We start from the raw sequence: 19,642 nt of genomic DNA on the forward strand, positions 1-19,642 counted from the left end.
GGCTTAATTTTGTGAATCATTGTTGTCCGTACTTGTGATGCATTATTACGTTGTTCACTTTTTGATAAGGTAGCTAGCTTCTTGAAGGAATCAATTAAAAGCTGGTTCACAATTAATTAAGAATGGAAGAAAAGCTACCTCCTGGGTTCAGGTTCCATCCCACAGACGAAGAACTCATCACATATTATTTATTAAGGAAAGTGTCCGATATTAGCTTCACATCCAAAGCTGTAGCAGTTGTTGATTTCAATAAATCTGAACCTTGGGACCTCCCAGGTAGTTTTATATGTAGTTCCTGGTTCACCTCTCTGTATATATAATTGGTTTCCTTTTTTTTAAAATTTATTTTCTGTATTTTAAAAAACTACACCTATATCCTTTTTCTTTCTTCAATTTTATCATTTGCAATACAAAAACTTTTCTTTTAAGGACAGCTACTTATCGAATGTCTTTCTAAAGCAAGATTTTACTAATTGAAGCTAAAAGAAACAGCAAATTATTGAACAATTGCTTCAGATTGATCTCTTTCTGCACATCTCTATAAATTTTCACTGTTTCACTTTCATTGGAAGCTTAACTAATTAAATGACGAGGTGTAAATAAAACATCATTGGCATATCATTCTTCAGACTAATGATTTATGACTTTTAGGTTATTCAAGCAAAGTAGTCTTAATTTGTTTCTGCTTCTCATCTCTATTCATCCTACACAGATATAGTTTTAGCACTTTGCTTTAATTTGCAGCATGCTTTACCTGAACTCAGATATTTAATTTTCATTTATATGATTGTTCATACTTCACACAAACTGAACCTTCATTTGACACTTTAATCATAATCCATGCATTATGCATATATATAATTAATTAAATACAGTTTTGATGTGCATATATGAATAAATATGCGCTATATATTATAGCGCGTAGTATTATATATATGCTTTTAAGTGAAAAAATAAATAAACTAAATTAGGATTATTGATGTTGTGTGGTAATAGGTAAGGCTTCGATGGGCGAGAAGGAATGGTATTTCTTCAGCTTGAAAGATCGGAAATATCCAACTGGGCTTCGAACCAACCGAGCCACTGAATCAGGGTATTGGAAAACCACAGGAAAAGACAAGGAAATATTTGGGGGTGGAGTTTTGATAGGGATGAAGAAAACCTTAGTCTTTTATATGGGAAGAGCTCCGAGGGGTGAGAAAAGTAACTGGGTTATGCACGAATATAGGCTTGAAAACAAGCAACCCTATTCTTCCAAGGTAATTAGTAAATACATTCATGCACCACAGATAAAAAATGTTCTCATTCTCACTACTATTAGTCTTTACATTTTTTGTTTTTATTTTTTATTTTTGAAGGATAATTATTTCGTATATAAATATGTAGTATATATGAAGAGTATTAATGTTAGCTATGCACTCGCATTCCTTCTAAAATTTGGTATAGAAATATGTAGTAAGATTAAAATTTACTGAAAATTATAGCATTATAAGTCAGTCTAACAATTTTTAATATTAAAAGTGTATTAAAATAATGTATATATTAATTATTACCAATTCTCGTTATAGATAACAAATTAAATAAAAGATGCTCGTCACTTTAATAACTTTCCAAATCACTTAGTAGAGGTGAGATTAAGTTCCCTTATTGCACTTAAGCATTTGATAATAACAAATAACAGAATCACTTTGTAAATATATGCAAAATGTGAAAACATGAATTTAAAAATATTTAAGAGAAATTTAATTTAATTGATTGGAGAATGTTTTATTGATAAATATAAAATTATAGGTGTTTAAAATTTAATAATTTAATTAGTAAATATCATTTTAAAAATAATTTTCAAATATCTTATTATACTTAATGCTAATTAAAAAATATTAATTAAAATTTAAGAAAATTAAAAATATCTTTTCTTTGAATAACTAATTGAAGAAGAAAAAAACATTGATTTGATGTATGTGTGCGTAAATTCAAAAGACATATCATCATACAAAGAAAAAGACATATAACTATGTTTAAATAAAAAATACATCTAAAATTTATTTCATTTTAAAAAATAATCACTTAAATTTATTATATAAATTAGATACACATAAATAGTATATCATTTTCTGGGAATATTCTAATGACTATTAATTATTGCACATATCTAAAACAATTTAAAATATTTTTGTAATATTTAACATACTTTTTTTAAGATGTCATTAAATAAATATTTTCCAATATAATTATAGTCTGCCTGAGATATCACACACACATATACTCATGATAATTTTGTATTTTTTTTTTCTGCTACATTGATAACCTTGTACTTAATTATTCATATAATCATATTAAATTAACTTAAAATAATTATACAATTTATTTACTTTAAAGTGAGAAGTGTATTTTATGGGATAAAGTATAATTTTACTTTATAATCATTTATTAGAAAATTAACAATTATGAATGTAATAAAATACATGTGTGTTTGTGTGTTATTAATGTACTTTAGACTTGTTATGTATATAGTTGAGAAATAAATTTTGGTATGGTTTGCTAATTTTTGCAGGAAGAATGGGTGATTTGCAGAGTCTTCCAAAAGAGCTCAGCACCAAAGAAACCACAGCAGACATCATCCTCCCAACCATCTCAAGAGTCTCCTATCTCAATGGTCAATGAATTTGGTGATGTCGACCTACCAAATCTTAATAGCATTGCAAATTCATCCAGTAGCTTCACCAACAATATTGCATACAATGGTGATCATCCTAGCAATGTTAACACCAATAATATGAATTTGACCATGAATTGGCCTTCTTCAACTGAGCTGGTTCCATCTCTCCCATGGCCTTCTGGATTGCTGAATCCTAACCTTTCTGTGAATTCATTGCTTCTCAAGGCATTGCAACTTAGAAATACTTATCAACAAAGAGAAACTACGACCAGTACTAGTGATCATCACTTTGCAACATATGTTCCTCAAGGATTTTCTCATCATAATATTGGAACTGATAAACATCACTTCCCCCCAAATCTCAGTGCTTCTTCTTCTTCCAAAGCTTTAGAATCTTGTGTGCCGCAGCAGGAGCAACCATTCAATATGGACTCCATTTGGTGAACGAAGTTAATTGTGTAAATCATTTACACCTTGTGAATTATTATCCTAAGTCCATGCTATATATATATATGGTCCCAGGCCATTTCAAAGTAGAATGGAATCACTTTATTATACGTACGTCGTTATTTCCTTTTCAAGAGAAACTAAACTCAAATCTCTTGATGTTGTAAAGACTAAACATTAGCTCATGCATTGTTGTAACCAGGTGGGGTCAAAATTATAGGAAACTTGTGGATTACTGTCAACGTTTATCCTCGTCAATCTTGATAAGGAAAATCTCCTTTGCCGGTACTCAGCAACAGAATTAACTTGAATGAAAAATGTGAAGGAAAAAAAATAATTGTTATGAATCCTTACAATGCATTCAAGGGTTCAGTTGCATCTGTATATGTATGATGATGATGATATCTGTGTCTGTATTACAAATTTCGAAGACTACCGTGGTCTCAATTAATATTTACATCATATATAATTGAGTGTTTTTTTAATAAATTGAAAAACTAGATTATATATTTGTAATCTAGAGATTAGTCTGAATCATGAACACATGATCATCTAAACCCAAAATAGCATTGTTTTGGACCAAATAAGAAAAACCGTCAACATTTATATTCTTTAGTACAAGAAAAAGAGTTGAGGAAATAAGAAATTCACCACAATATTATATTTTTTCATTGAGGAAATAAGAATTCTCACTATTATAACTAATAGTATAAAAGTAGAAGTTAAATATAGTTAATAAAAAAATGATAAAATAAAAACTAATAATATAAAAGTAAGTTAAAAGAAAAATTGAAAATTTTAAAAATGATTTAAAGATAAAATTGTCCAATAAAAATGAAAAGTGGTTACAGAGTGATTTTCTAATTTTGGTAAATGAGTCAGTTTTAATCTACATAATTAAAAATGATTAATTATTGCTATTACTTTAATATTATTATTAAGAATAAAAATAAAATGTTCTAAAAATATGGAGATAAAAAATAGTTATACAAAATTATACCCCTTTGTATATTGATATGGATGTATTTTTTTATTGAGGGATTAGTCCCAAGTAATTACTCATAAAATTAGCAAGGACTCAACTTTTGGTAATGTCATTAAATTAACGAGGATTTAGCTTATAGGTAAGCCTATGAGGCCCAAACGAATCGTGATTTTGTGGGTGTTGTTAGGTGCACCCAGCAGTATTGCTGGTGCATCCAGCATTGTAAGTGAATGGGCGAAAATGTCCTTCACTTAAAATTTAAAAGTGGCACACCAGGTCTCTTTCTGTACGCTTCTTCTTCCTTCCGCAGTGCCTTCTACCTCTTGCCGCCGATTGAACTTCTTCTTCCTCCGTCCGTGTCGCATTTGGTGATTTGAGGCACTGAGGACTTGCAGCTACGCTTTGGGCTTCCACCGTCAAGGGTCGGGGTAAGCTTCGCGTCTTCGTTAATGGCGTTTTATGCATTTCCCCTTTTGTATTGGTACGGATGAACTTCATCCATAAGTGTTAATTAATCTGTAACATTCATACAGATGAAGTTCATCCGTATGATTCATACGGATGAAGTTGATTCATAAGTGCAACATCCATATGAAGGTTTTTAATTTTTTTTGCAAAAAATTTTATTTGTTTTGAAAAAAAATTTAAAATAGTATTTGTATTTGTTTGTTTTGTATTAAAAATAGGTATCTTTTGTGTTTATAAAAATAATATGTATGATTGCATGGTGGTATGAAATACTTTTAAATTTTAATAGTAAATAATTGAATTTTTTAGTTTTTTATGTTTAATATATTTGAATGAAAATAGTGATATGTTATTTAATTATGTGTTTTGTGTTTTAATTATGTAGTCATATATGATCGTATGTTATTGGTAATTTTATATTTTGTAGATGTTTAGAGTTTTGGGATTAGGGGTAGTGGCTAGGGTTTAAGGCTTAGTGCTCATGGGCTAGGGTTTAGGGATGTGGGGGCTTGGTGTAGGGTTTAGCTGCAAGGGTTTGGGATTCAGGGTTATGTAATCGTATTCTTATTTATGTTTAATTTATTTGAATGAAAATAGTCATATGTTATTTAATTATGTGTTTTGTGTTTTAATTAGGTAGTCATATATGATCATATGTTATTGGTAGTTTTACAATTTGTAGGTGTTTAGGGTTTTGGGGTTAGTGGTAGTGGCTAGGGTTTATGTCTTAGTGCTCATGGGCTAGGGTTTATGGATGTTGGGGCTTGGTGTAGGGTTTAGGGTTTAGGGCTATGTAGTCGTATTCTTATTTATGTTTAATTTATTTGAATGAAAATAGTCATATGTTATTTAATTATGTGTTTTGTGTTTTAATTAGGTAGTCATATATGGTCATATGTTATTGGTAGTTTTACAATATGTAGATGTTTAGGGTTTAGGTGTAGTTGTTAGGGTTTAGGGATTATTGTGCTTGGATTAGGGTTTAGGGTTTAGTTGCTAGGGTTGAGGGTTTAGGATTATGTAGTCGTATTCTTATTTGAATAGTAAATATTGAATTTGACAAAAAAAAAATACATGTGCGTCATGATTTACAGATCATGGTTAGAATTGGAGGGTTAGGTCGTGCTCTAGGTAAGGTTATAGGTAAAGCCTTAGGGAGAGAGGATCATCATGATTCAGATGATGTTTCCTAGTGACGAAGGTCTACAACATCCGCACGTAGGCAACGAGAAAATGCCCATGTTATTGAGGATGCTCCTGATATGACTGAGGATGTACCTGCACATGGTGTAGAAGCTGTTGATGGTGCTGAGGGATTTGTTGTTGATGATGCTGAGGGATTCCTAGGTGAGCCGCGTGACCCATCAATGCTAATTGACTATTGTGACCATGTTGCAGTGAGCATATGGAATGGAGAGATATTTTAAATTGCTAAGTAAAGTTATTTGTTAAGTATTTCTTATTATTTAAATTTTTCATAATTTAAATTACTGTGTTTACAAATTATCGAATCATTTATACTTCAATTCAGGAACGTCCTGAATTAAAGTTATCCTCCCATGGAAGGAAGGTTCATAAATTTGGGAGGCTTGCTCCAGAAATTGAAGGGCTAGTCGCTGTCACAGGATTATGTCCTTTGATCGCATGTTCATTAGCCACTAGCGATCAGGAATTAAGTCCTTGCCCTCCAATCATTGGTTTCCCATGAAGCATGAAGGGACACCCACATTTCCTACTCAATATCTCTTCTTACAAAATCTTTCTTCCTACACCTATATTGACCATTCCTTTCACAATCAATTAACAAAAATAAAGTTCTTCATCTACTACCAGTCTGTATGTCAGACCTCATAATGATTGCAACAAATCCATTTTCATGAGCAACTGATCGAGCACACTGCAAAACATCATCTTGGGTATCAAACACCTACAACACAACCTAGACAATTTTAGTCTTCTACAACACATTCATTTTATCAAATCACTCACAATAATAAACATTATTACCTGAGAAGTATTGAACGCATCCAAACAATCAACATGTTGTTCATTCACACTACATTCTTGTTCATTTCGATCATCCATATCAACTTCTTTAGACATTATACTTTCATACATCCATTAATCTTCATTCGTCTTAACAACAAATAAAAAATTTTCACATCATACAAAACTCTACACAATCTTTTAGCGCACACCATTCTATACAAACTACAATTCATAGTCATATATATCAATAAACAAAAACCCTATATGAGTCCCTATACTTTATATTTTAATTCCATTTTAGTCCTTACCATCAAAATTTGATTAATATTATCAATAAAAATTAACTACATAAATATTACTAAGTAATTCGTAATTAATTTATCATAAGAAAATTTGTAATAAAAAATAATTGATAATTTATAACTAATTTGTAGCTAAATAATTAAATTATATACTAATACTATATATAATTTGTAATAAATAAATAATTCATAATTTGTAATAAAATGTAAACTATAAGGACTAAAAAAATCACTATCAAACTATAACGACTAAAAATGTATGAATCATGAAATTATATGGACCAAATGAGTAATTTAACATATTAATAATTAAAAAAAATAAAAATTTAAGGAATTAAAAAAACCAATACGAATCAAGTTCATCCATATGATTTATATGAATCAACTTCATCCGTATAAAGCATACAGATCAAGTTTATTCGTATGCTTTATACGGATCAACATCATCCGTATAAACCATACGGATGAACTTGATCTGTATTTTTTATACGGATGAACTTCATCCATATAAACCATACGGATCAACTTCATCCGTATGCTTTATACATATGAATTTCATACTTATGGATCAACTTCATTTGTATAATTCATACGGATTAAGTTGATCTGTATGTTCAAATCTGCTTACGGATCACTACTCAGCCAGAAAAGCATATCTGATGTATCTCCGATGAAAACGAACCAACAATCGCAACAATCACCAACCGGTAACACTTTCACCTCCACTGAATCATTACCTCTCTCAACAATGGAAAACCAACACGAAAGGGAGAACAGGAAACACAAAACCATAAACACGTAAAAAAACAACAGAAAAAGAAACTTAAAAAGGAACAACAAGCTAGGAGCATTTTGAACATTAATAAAAAAAATACTGGATGCACAAGCAATAACGCTGGTGTGCCTAGCATGTCCCTGACTTTGTGTTCCAATATGCGCCATACACACGAAGGTAAGCCCATGAGGCCCAAATGAATCAGGGTCAATTTCACCTTGATTCTTGAATTGAATCCTTCATAGCTACTAATAACGAACGACATCTGTTTCTGGCTTTGCGGGCTGAACAATGGCCGGAAAACATGTCGGCGGCGAGGGCTTAGCGGCGAACCTCGCCGGAATGTCGAAGAATCAGCTCTACGATATCATGTCTCAGATGAAGGTACGTACAATACTTCTTTTTCACTCTTAGCGAAGAACAACACGCTAACCATTTCGTTTGTTGTCCCTCAGAATCTAATCGAACAGAACCAGCAACAGGCCAGGCAGATCCTCATACAAAATCCTATGTTAACCAAAGCGCTTTTCCAGGTTCTTAGGGCTTTCAATTCTCTTTCTTCTTTTTTTTTTTTTATTCACTAAATGCTTCGAATTTTGCTTATTCAAGTTCTGAATTTCAGTTAATTACATTGATGACCATATGCGCGTGTTTGATACTTGATAGTTACTTTCGTGTAGTTATTTTCGGTTGATTAGATTTAGAGGAGCTATTTTCCCTAATGCTTTGTCATGAGATTAAACCTAAATCGATTAATTTTCGTATTGAGTTGTCGTCTGGTTTAAAGAAACAGTTCTCACTCTTCACCCGTGATTAGTGTTTCAATTGTTGATGCCCTTGACAATGTAGTTACCCAGTTTGAGGTGATGGAGATTTATTTATTTCTTTAAATTTGAACACTTTTAAGATTCTTTTAGAGGGTCCCTGATGTTTCGTGCATGTATGAGTGTATCTTTTTCTTGGACTTCCCTTGAATTATATTTGGAAAAATCGGACTTCCACTTTGGTTTTATTGTTCAGTAACCATAGTATTTACCTGAGGGTCTTCACTCTTCAGCCACATTATACTTTGAAATTTTTGTCCGTTTTCTTTTGTTTAATCAGGCACAAATTATGCTTGGAATGGTGCAAGCACCTCAAGTGGTATGGTTTTTTGCTTTCTTTTGATGTCTGTTTCACAACCATCCATCGGTAGAAATTTGGGTGACGAAAATTGTTTGCTTCTAGGTTTCAAAAGTTCGGCCAATGGTTTCACAGAGCAATCAGCAGTCAGTACAACTAATACAAAAACCAAATATTCAGCCTGCTCCATTATTGCCTGGGCACGGTGGTGCACAGGATCAAGCAGGTGTATCTCAAACCCAAATTCCTCTGAGGAAACACCAGAACCAACCTTCAGTGCCAATTTCATCTGCTGTTCCTGCAATGAGTCATCAATCTCAGCCCATGGCTGCACATTCCTTGCCAATGCCACAACAGCATAAAGGACATCCAACTCCCCAAATGGCTCCAGTGTCTCTTCCACAATCATCACAACTTCCAAACGTACCTCTGCCTTCTCTTCATCAAACTCAAATGGCAACTGCTTCCAGTCAGTTACAGCAACCATTGCAGACATCGGGGTTTCCACCTCTGCAACCACCTCTGCCACCACAGATCAGACCAACTGCATTGCCAACTTTCCATCCCCAGTATCCCCCACAGGTGGGTGCAAACATGGGTTTCCAACATGCTGGTACTTCTCACAATCTTCCGCAATCAATGATTCATGTAAGTTGAATATTTCTGTTTACAATTCATAATCTATTCCCATGTTTCATGCAAGTTGAATATTATGATATTGGGTAAATTTCAGCCTGGTACAAAACCTTCTGCTAGTGTTGGGTCCACATTCCCACAGGGGCAGACACCACTTCCAGGTCAACCATCATCTCAGCCACCTTATCAGGTATTTTGAGCTATAACTGATGCTTAAGACTTAAGATTGTGCATTGATACCATGAACTCTGAGGGGAGCAAGCAATTAGGCTCTATGGTACCTGCATTATTGGCGCTTTATTAGGCTTTCTTGTTATCATTATGAATTTATGATTTCTTGTTTCATTGGCTAGTTAAATCCTAATTTATCTGCATTGAACCTAATTCTTTTGTTTAAAGTATAGGCCTTTCCCCCCTAAACTATTAGTCATTATGCTATCTGCTACTAGTAATGGCACTGTTGTCGGCTAAAGGGGATGCTGGCTTATAAAGTAGCTTTTATAACAAAAAGTTATATTTGCTTCAGGGTCTATTTAGGATTTGGGTAAGGGAAATGAGACGGGGAAATTTTCACTTCTAATAAATATTCTTTAATTTAATTATTTAATAATATTTTCTAATAAAAGAAATCAAATGATAGATTATTATAAACTTGATGTGCTAATTTTTTTGTTTATTTTTTCAACTCTTAATTTAAAAATAGAAAAATTGTCATTCCTTTCTTTTCTGTTCAAAATTCAACTTCTACATAATTTAAGGAACATAACCTTAGAAAAATATATTTTGGGCACAATTGAATATGGAAAGCCAATTAATAATAATTTAATTGTGGTGTAGAAAGTTATTTTTTCTTTTCTAGTTTTCTCAGATAATTTATTAAAAATCTATTTTTACATTTGGAGTTAGCATTTTTTACCTCATTTGAGTGAAACATGAATTTTGAGATATCATTTCTTTCCCGCCTCTTATGTGAATCTTCTCTGTACATGACTGTCAATTTATTCCTGACAAATTTATCATTGCTTCATTCGAATTTTACAATTAAGATACTTAATCAGCTTGGTTGATTGACAACCATGCTGGCATTGGACCTAAAAGCAAGTTGATTTTGGTGATTTGACTAGAAGAAAGTAAATCTAAATAGCAGGACTTGCAAAGCGAGTAGTATCAATCATGATAATGTGTGCCTGATATCTGTGCTTTGTAGTATTTGACTTTTCGCGTGCTAAGTGATGCTTGCTTGTTAGGTTGGGAATATGCCTTTAGGGCCCGATTTTGGCAATCAAGCTGGAAATGCTATGCAAGTAGATAGAGGGTCTTCTTGGTTGCCTGGTCCCTCAGAAAACCTAGCACATCTTTCTGGTCCTCCTGGTCAGATGAGTGCTGCTGCTAATCAGCTTCTTCGGCCTCCTGGGGTAATTATTTTGAATTATCATCTAGTTTGTATAAATAGTTTGGCTGTTTATTGATATTCTTTTCTTGCGTACATGCAGTTGACACCAGAGATGGAGAAGGCACTGCTTCAGCAGGTCATGAGCCTCACACCGGAGCAGATAAATCTCCTGCCTCCAGAACAAAGAAATCAAGTGCTGCAGCTACAACAGATGTTGCGTCAATGATATAATACGCATATATACTCACCATGAAAGTTAGGCAATCTTTAAAGTTTAATCCTAGTTTGGAAGAGGTTATTATGTCGTATATATTCAAACCGATTGGCTGCCAAGTTTTATAGAAATTAATACAAATTCATGCAACTAATTATAGACCATATTATTCGTTTCTTCTGAAATTTGGCACGACTGCATCTTTTCTTAGTTTTGTATAATGAAAGAGTAAATTCTTAAGTTATAGTTCATATATGATATAAATGTTATCTTTCATTAAAGTATAATTGCAAAGTTATAAATGTACAGCGAAAAATATATATAATTTTTTTAAAACATACATAATTTACTTATGAAAAATCAAAAGTACATTAATTAACTATATTTAAAATGCTATTTTTTATGTTTTTAAAAATTAAAACTTTAATTGATTTTTGAACATATAAATTATAATTTAAATTTATGATAAATCATTTATATTGTGATATAAGATTATTTTTTAACTATCTGCTATATTTTAAAAAAAAAAATGTTGAAACAATACCCAATTAGAAAATCAATTTACGAGAATGATAACAACTCTTGAAATTAGATGAACAGTTACGAAAATCAAGTTGAATATTTCTCATCTTGTTTTGTTTTCGTATAATATCTTATCATATTATTTTTTTACCAAAAAAACAAGAAGGATATAATATCTTATCCTACTATATTAAGGAAAGATTTAATTATCAATTTGATCCCAAATCATTTTAAGAGCCTTAATTTGGTTCTTAAGTTTTTTAAAAATTTAATTTAGTTTTTAAATTTTTAAAAAATACATCAATTTTATCCTTTCTGTCAAGTTGAATTAACTTCATTAGAAATACCGATCGCTTTTGTTTATTTATTATTTATTTTAAAAATTATAGGGTTAGAAACGCTAAAAAAATATTTGGGAATTAAAAACAAAAATTCTAAAAAAACTCAGGGATTAAAAAGAAATTAATCCCTAAAATGTGTTTTTTTAAACTGCAACCCTAAAAAATATGTTACTATTATAATTAATTCTAATTTAATCTAAATCAACATATAAAAAAATACCACTTATTTATAAATACTTATAAAAGCTCACTCAATTCTATTATTTATAAATACCTACAAAAATGTCGCTCAATTTTTTTTTTATTTCTTTGTCATCCATGAAGGATGATTACTTTATTTCCCTCTTTAAAAGATTGAACATGATGCATAAAACAATCCTAAGACAAATTAAATTTAAAAAATTATATGTAATTTAAAAAAAAGAATAATTTTGTCATTATCCTGTAACTATTTGATTCGTGATAAATACAGTACAAGATAAAACACAGTATTGTTATTTGATAACAGATATTATTAAAGATTATTTATCATATTTTATGGTGTATTCTACTCTCATATCTTAGTATGTTATTTATATCTATTGCCCACTAAAAATAATAAATAGGAGACTTGCGTAAACTTGACCCGATTGCACGATTACATCAACCACCATCAGTGCAAAATGGAAAAGGAGATGATAAATGCAAAGAGACAAATGGTGAGTGGAAAAGACGGAGAAGATTATGAGAGGGAAAGACTGAGTGACTTGCCTGAGTGCATTTTGCTCCATATAATGAAATTTATGAACACAAGACATGCCGTACAGACTTGTGTGTTGTCTAAACGATGGAAGGACCTTTGGAAACGTCTCACTAGTTTCTCTATGAGTTACTACAATGGGAGGATTCACAGTTATAACAATTTTCTGTCTCGGTTTCTGTTTTGTCGTGATGATTCGATTTCGCTACTCAATCTTGATTTCATTGTCTTCCGTTCCACTGCACGCAGCAAACTCCTGAAGAACATCCTAGAACATGCTGCTTCGCACAATATCCAGCAGCTGACAATTACAACAGATTTCACATTAACAAAAATACCCAATTCTTTTGTCCCTCTCATTTTTGGCTGTCATTCTTTGAAATTTCTTGAGCTTTTCATGAGTTCTGGCTCTACCTTGAATCTTCCAAAATCTCTGCTGTTACCATCACTAAAAAGCTTGCATCTCACCAATGTTAGTTTTGCCGCAAGTGACAATGGCTGCACTGAGCCCTTTTCAAATTGTAAGTCGTTGAATACTTTGGTCCTACAACATTCCATACACCATGATGCACAAGTCTTCTGCATATCTAATTCTAACCTTTCCACCTTGAAACTGGTCAATATCGTCAACCCGACCTTTCAACCTAAGATTGTGCTTTCTACTCCAAATCTTGTTTCGGTCACAATTGATGTTAGTGTATTTTTATCTTGTTACGAACTTGCCTCCACATGTGATCTTCCATTTCTTGAAGAAGTAAATATTGACACCGGTGCGCTTATAGATTCTTCAGTCATCATAAGCTGGCTACAAGTGCTCTCTAATGTAAAGATATTGACACTTTCTTCCCATATCAAGGTAAGTTACTTTATTCTGTTTTCTCCTCTTTTTTATTTTCATAATGCTCATTAGATGTCTGCATTATTTTTTCAATGCTCAATCTTGAATTTCAAAATATTTACTAAAATATGTCTTCTAATTGTGTAGGATCTATCAAGTCTCACTGCAACGAAAATTCAACCTCCATGTTTTGTTAGATTGGAGTCATTGAAAATGAAAAAGGTTCTTCCGTGGAACATGATATCCGATGATGAAGTAAAGACGATAACCGAGTACTTACTCCAGAACTCTCCACTAACCTGCAGAGTTGGTGTGATAAAGTGCTGAAAATTATATCCCTATTTCATGCTCAACTATTTAGGAAATATATTTTGACTGGTTAGTAAAATTCATGTCTAAACTCTTTGGGTGGAGAATTTTTGCAAATTATTCAATTTTTACTTCGTTTTATAGATATCTCTCACTGATGCACTCGTAGCAAATGATAGATTGCTATATTGTCAGCGCCTTGTTTATTTTCTTTATTTACAATGACAGCAGTAAAGATCAAATTTAAGCACTCATGATCTAATGTTATGTCCTTTTGTTTGCGAGCCAAATGCATATTTCATATATTTCCACGGTAATTTTTTGTAATCGATATATCTTTCAGATTTAACCATTTGATATAAATGGTAATATGTTCCTTACAAAATGATAGCAATGAACAAAATAGCATTTGGTGTAAGACGTACTGCTTGTTTAGGCATACAATTTATATGTGCGTCGAATCACATTGAATAAGAGAAAATATGCAGAAGCTACTATTTATTGTAAATGGTTAAATCTATTTGACGTGATATGCAAAGGCTACTAACTAATTTATTGTAAATTAGTAGTTTCTCTTATAAGGCAGATCATATTTTCATCGATTAGATAAGTATTCTAAAACGTATTTGGGAGTTATAATGTTGGTTTGATGATTAGAAAAAAAGATTTAAGGGTTGAAGGGTGCAAGAGGGAGGTGAATATGAATCTCTTTCTTAACTAATAAAAAAAATCAATAATTAACTTTGATTAATTAAAAAAAATAAAAAATTATATCTTTAAAGATAACTTATAGTCGTCTATTTATATATTACATTTAATATTTTTAAGTAAATGACATAAGATGATAATAAATAAAAATGTCTAACTACTTAGTGCCTATAGAGTATATAGTATTTGTTAAGAAATCAATAATATATTTTTTTATTAAATTTCATCTTAGAGGCCTCCTACTAAACATCAGTTAAGTGCCCTGAGTTGTTTAATCATTGATGATTAATAAATAAATACTAATGATAGACATTTTATGTATCTCTTTACTTGATTATAAAAAATACAACATGATGGAATTTACAAGTGGATTTGGCAGAAGGGTGTGGCAAAATGTCCTTCTAGTTGTTGAGATGACATGTGCTATGTGTAGAAATAGGGTTAGTAATCACATCTTTGTAGGTGAAGAAGTTCCATTCATCTCGCCCTCAATCCAAATTAACTAGAAAAGAACATAAAAGTGAGAAAATATTTGGCTCGATGCCATGAAAGTTAGCTTAACAAATGTAGTTAGCCATTCCACTTTCTATCAACCAACACTTCCATCACTCTCCTTCTAACCTACCTATGTACACACACATTCTTATCAATTTTCTCCCTCCAAATTAATTGACGATGGGAAAGGGGCAAGGTGCTTTGAAAATGAACAAGGAATCTCATTTGATAAAGAAATCATCATCAGTTAACGAGGCACACCAGAGGCCACCGGTGATAATCTACACGCATTCTCCGAAGGTGATTCAGACGCACGCAGAAACTTCATGGAACTCGTTCAGAAGCTCACCGGACTCTATCGCGCCGACCACGACCCCGAGGACGCCGACGAGGCCGACTTGAAACCGCCGCGGAAGGAGGAGCCGAAGGCGAACGAAGCGGCGTCGCCGGAGGAGGTGGAGAGTAGTTGCTGCAACTGCGTGGCTCCGCTGATCCCTGATTACAACAACGCCAATAATTATGCGGTATTTGAATCCGATTTCAATAAGCCCTTGCTCACCTTCGCGAATCCCTCCTTCTTCTTCTCAGGATGAGATGAACCACTTTCCTCACTCTTTTTTCTTTTATTATTTATTTTCCCAATAATATGGAGTTCTAGTTTTCCCCGATAGGACTTTCTTTTTTCATTTTTAATAATATAATTTCTAGTACTTTTGAAGCATTAATTAATAAACTTGATTCCATTGAAAATATACAGGGAACTGTTTGTTGTTTGAATTCGGAATAAAAATTTTAAAAAAAAAAATCCATCTCAGGTACTGTGTTTGTAACTTGTATTTAAGATAATTAAAGAAGGCGAATCTACAATGATAATAAGCATAAGAAAAGGTCGAATAAACAATGAAGTATCAATGAGTTTTGCCAAGATGATCATTCTCTTCCCCTGCAATATAATTCATTTCTCAGGTTATGTGTTTGTAACCAGATTTACTATTATATTTACTTTAGAGATCTCTCTAGAGGTTGAATTCTTTCTTTTTTGACGTCTCTCTAATAAAATATATTTAAATAAAGTTTATTGTGAAACTCATAAAAGTAATTTAAAAATCCTTTTAAATTATTGTAATTAAATATAAAAGTGAGACCTATCACTAGAGAAAAAATTAAAAAAATTCTTACATTTTTTTAGCATCGTAAAACCATAAAAACAATTCAAGAACCCAAAATTTATTCTAACACTAAAAATGTTCTTAAGGAATGCAAGAAAAGAAAGTCTGGTTGAAAGAAAGATTGCTTGAGGTGGGATTCTGGATCTTACGAACATGATGTCATTAGGAGAGGACATTTGACCCATATTAGAAATTGGGCTTCAATTATTAGGCTGATTCAGAAAATGTCTCCCTAAAAAGAATTTCATGTGTTTAAAATTTTGATATGTTAACGTTCACCAATCACTAAATTAATTGAACTGGTGGAGCTTCTCTTTTATTTTTTTAGGTTAGAAGTTATGGGTGTTTTCTAATCTACTGGATTAGAGATTAATTTCACTTATGATATGTGATTGTTGTTGGCCCAAATTTTTTTTTGCATAAGAATTGAAGACAGATTCTTCTATTAAATAAATTGTTTTCACTCATGTGAACTTAAAGAGTTTTACACCACTACCCCCAATCATTTGGGTTAGGATCTTCTCCTTTAGTTGGAAAGAGCCATTTTCTTTTTTATTCTTACTAGTTATACAATTCTGAATAATTTAATAGTTAACTTAGTTATTCTAAATAAGACGTCAAACTGTGATTCAAGCCCCCAATGCACCCTCTACTCTCTTCCCTTCCTTCATCCTTCAATCCCAATTAATTTCACTGAATCTGCATATTTTATTGGCTTCTATACAAAAATGATATTGTTGCATGCATTCTCAATTTTATTCACTGAAATATTTCTATTTGAAAATAAATTTAATTAATTGAATCAATCTAATTATTTATGTTTAATTACAATAATTGGAAGTAGTTGATCTGATATCTGGTTAGGGCCATATAGAAACCTACTATTGACAAGTAGCAAGAACATATGGGCCTTCTATAAGTATATCTTTCTTTTACAATTACTCGTTCAATCTTTTAAAAGTACCATGAATAACACGGAGCATGATTGTGGACCTCATATCTCAAAAACTACCATGAATTTCTGCATGAGATGGGCATTTCAGGCCCAAAGAAAAAGAAGAAATGGATTGGTAAAAGGGGGGAGAGGTAACGATTTGCTAAAGGAAGCTGTTATTTGCAGTTCTCTATTTAATCTTCACACCTTCATGCTTTTCAAAATTTTATATAATATTTTCCTCACCCCCAACTTTCTCCACGGTACCCCCTCACCCTGACCCCTTCCTCAGTTTTCAAACATTTTCACCCCCTCATCCCATTTTCACAGCACTGCATTTTTCTTGTGGTTTTATTTTTTTTTAAAAAAATACTCAGATTAAAGCTCACAATTTGAAAGTAGATTGGTCTAATATCTATTAAAATTTAATAAAATTAATCAAATTACGTGTAAAATTTAATAAATAAAAAGTAAGAGCTGTAATTTATTTTAGTCTCAATAAATTTTAATAAATAAATAAAAGTGTCATAAAGAATATATTATTAACGTTTCACTTAATATTCTAATCGTTCTACACAACTAGCACGCGTCAATCACATATGACTTCATTTCTAGTCCAACACTGAAACTGATAGCATTTTGGTTATTCTTTTTGTAAAATAAAGGACAATAATTTCGACGGCTTTTTTGTCTTTTCATACTTTTTTTTCGTGGAACCGTATTATTATATGTCTTTGTAAACATGTTAATCTATCATGAATAAAAAAATGTTAATTTATCTATTGGTTATTATATAATTCACAAATTACATAGGTCAAGTTGAATTATTTTTTATATTATTATTAATTTCAAAGTCATTAGTTCCCAAAAACTTAAATTTGTTTGGACTATTTTTCATTTTTTATCCTTGTGAGAAAATAGGCTATATAATGACAAATGACATGTAATTCAGTTTTACATAGTTATCAAATTAGAATTTATCTTATTGATTTTTTTATAATATTTTAAAAGTCATATGAATAATAATTTATGATTGGATGATAATATAAAATTATTTTTATCTTTAATTCGATGCTTATTTTCATTTTTTCGCTCACATTCATTTATTTCTACTTGGTTTAATTTTTTATATTTTTATTATTTAGATGAATTGGCTTTTTTATTTTTTTGATTCTATGTTTCCCTATTTTTGACGGAGCGAGACAAATAAAAATTATCAAGATGAACTGAGTGTGGCAGATTTAAAATAAAAAGTCACATCCCGAAGCTGAAGGGACTGTCGTCTTAACACACCGTCACATTGATTAGTTCAACTGTTGGATTATGAACGTGTTATGCTTGATGATACATATATAACTGCTTTAATCAATTTTAAAATCATTGCTCAGTAGTGGGAGGTTAACATGTTGCTTTTGAGAATATATTGACGAAATTGGGTGACACTGTCTCAATTCTAGAGTCACCACCTTTCTTATGAATCTTCAATATTACAAGATCACACATGCACGTATAACCTTGTTTTTTATTTTGGCTAATTTGGTCGGTTTATATCTATAATATTCAGACCCGTCAACAAGTTCCACTCACAACCTCAAAAGCTTGATAGTGAGGGCACACTGCTTGAGTCCTTGAACTTGCCCCAGTTAATTTCTAGCCTCCCTTCCAACTACTACCTCCTAAATATGTCCCCAAATCTAAATCAATATTGGGAAGGTATGATATACCATCTATCAACTTACCTTTCGGACAGACCCTTCAACTTCAAGTCTTTATATATTCCTCCTCATTCATGTATGCTAGTTGACAAATAAAGACAAGTAGTCAAATAAAAAAGGGTTGTTGTGAAGAAGCAAAAGTGCCTTTAAAAGGTTTAAGTCTGATCATTTTTCAGAAGTTACAAGCCCACGTTGCCCATCCCCTTTTGATCACGCTGTGGCCCATTCAAACTGTTTTTTTCTCCTAACTACATTGATGCAATGCATCAGGCCCCTTTCACTTTTCATTAAACAACGACAACAAATATGTTGTAATCTTATGAATATTTACCCCTCTCAATCATTAACTTGATGAATTTGGCAGCAGGTACAAGATTTTACGAATTTATTAGTTTAAGTGGATGTTATGAGCCGATTCTACAATTTAGCTTGTTGTTGGGCATATATTTAAAATTAGTTGCACTTCCACTTACTCATTTCTTGGATGAACCATCCCATATTGAAATATAAAATTTACGTACAGATATGTTTGAGTTTTAGTTTCAATAAATATTTTTAATTTTCAAAACATACATAAATAAAGGATATTCAAACAATTAATATTATTAGAAGTTCGTGAATATTTCACATATAAAAAAAGTAACTGATAAAAAGTGGTATAAGACACAAAACATATTATACGAATGAAAGATAAATTAAACAAGATTAAAAACAGACAAAGAACATAAGATTAAGGCTTGCGGTTGGTCATATATATCTAAATTTGGTTGCACTACCACCTATTCATTTTTTGAGTAAACCGTTTCCATCAAAAGATAGGAACTAAGGGCCTATTATATTGGCGGTCAAATAGAATAAGATACAAAAAGCATCATGAGAATA

The 19,642-nt window shown here is 31.7% G+C and overlaps 3 protein-coding genes across 3 annotated transcripts; all 3 read left to right on the forward strand.

Moving 5' to 3' along the window:
- Positions 1 to 3,533, forward strand: LOC100775645 (NAC domain-containing protein 92). The gene is made up of 3 exons (XM_003524329.5): positions 1 to 276; positions 997 to 1,259; positions 2,555 to 3,533. Exons 1-3 carry the CDS (start codon positions 123 to 125, stop codon positions 3,101 to 3,103), a joined length of 966 nt encoding a protein of 321 aa, XP_003524377.1. The 5' UTR covers positions 1 to 122; the 3' UTR covers positions 3,104 to 3,533.
- Positions 3,534 to 7,709: 4,176 nt separating this feature from the next.
- LOC100811481 (cleavage stimulating factor 64) lies at positions 7,710 to 11,154 on the forward strand. The gene is made up of 7 exons (XM_003525206.5): positions 7,710 to 8,009; positions 8,081 to 8,158; positions 8,730 to 8,768; positions 8,853 to 9,395; positions 9,481 to 9,573; positions 10,631 to 10,798; positions 10,877 to 11,154. Exons 1-7 carry the CDS (start codon positions 7,917 to 7,919, stop codon positions 11,000 to 11,002), a joined length of 1,140 nt encoding a protein of 379 aa, XP_003525254.1. The 5' UTR covers positions 7,710 to 7,916; the 3' UTR covers positions 11,003 to 11,154.
- Positions 11,155 to 12,515: 1,361 nt separating this feature from the next.
- On the forward strand, positions 12,516 to 13,757 carry LOC102659894 (F-box/FBD/LRR-repeat protein At1g78750). Its single transcript, XM_006580827.1, has 2 exons — positions 12,516 to 13,448; positions 13,578 to 13,757. Exons 1-2 carry the CDS (start codon positions 12,516 to 12,518, stop codon positions 13,755 to 13,757), a joined length of 1,113 nt encoding a protein of 370 aa, XP_006580890.1.
- Positions 13,758 to 19,642: the final 5,885 nt, after the last annotated feature.

The sequence above is a fragment of the Glycine max genome, chromosome 5, assembly GCF_000004515.6.
Source record: "Glycine max cultivar Williams 82 chromosome 5, Glycine_max_v4.0, whole genome shotgun sequence".
Lineage (NCBI taxonomy): Eukaryota > Viridiplantae > Streptophyta > Magnoliopsida > Fabales > Fabaceae > Glycine > Glycine max.

Coding starts and splice junctions, on each gene's coding strand:
- LOC100775645 (XM_003524329.5), top strand. CDS start 123: ATGGAAGAAAAGCTACCTCCTGGGTTCAGGTTCCATCCCACAGACGAA. Junction 277..996: donor TGAACCTTGGGACCTCCCAG/GTAGTTTTATAT, acceptor GTGTGGTAATAG/GTAAGGCTTCGATGGGCGAG. Junction 1,260..2,554: donor AGCAACCCTATTCTTCCAAG/GTAATTAGTAAA, acceptor TAATTTTTGCAG/GAAGAATGGGTGATTTGCAG.
- LOC100811481 (XM_003525206.5), top strand. CDS start 7,917: ATGGCCGGAAAACATGTCGGCGGCGAGGGCTTAGCGGCGAACCTCGCC. Junction 8,010..8,080: donor ATATCATGTCTCAGATGAAG/GTACGTACAATA, acceptor GTTGTCCCTCAG/AATCTAATCGAACAGAACCA. Junction 9,396..9,480: donor TTCCGCAATCAATGATTCAT/GTAAGTTGAATA, acceptor GGTAAATTTCAG/CCTGGTACAAAACCTTCTGC.
- LOC102659894 (XM_006580827.1), top strand. CDS start 12,516: ATGGAAAAGGAGATGATAAATGCAAAGAGACAAATGGTGAGTGGAAAA. Junction 13,449..13,577: donor CACTTTCTTCCCATATCAAG/GTAAGTTACTTT, acceptor CTAATTGTGTAG/GATCTATCAAGTCTCACTGC.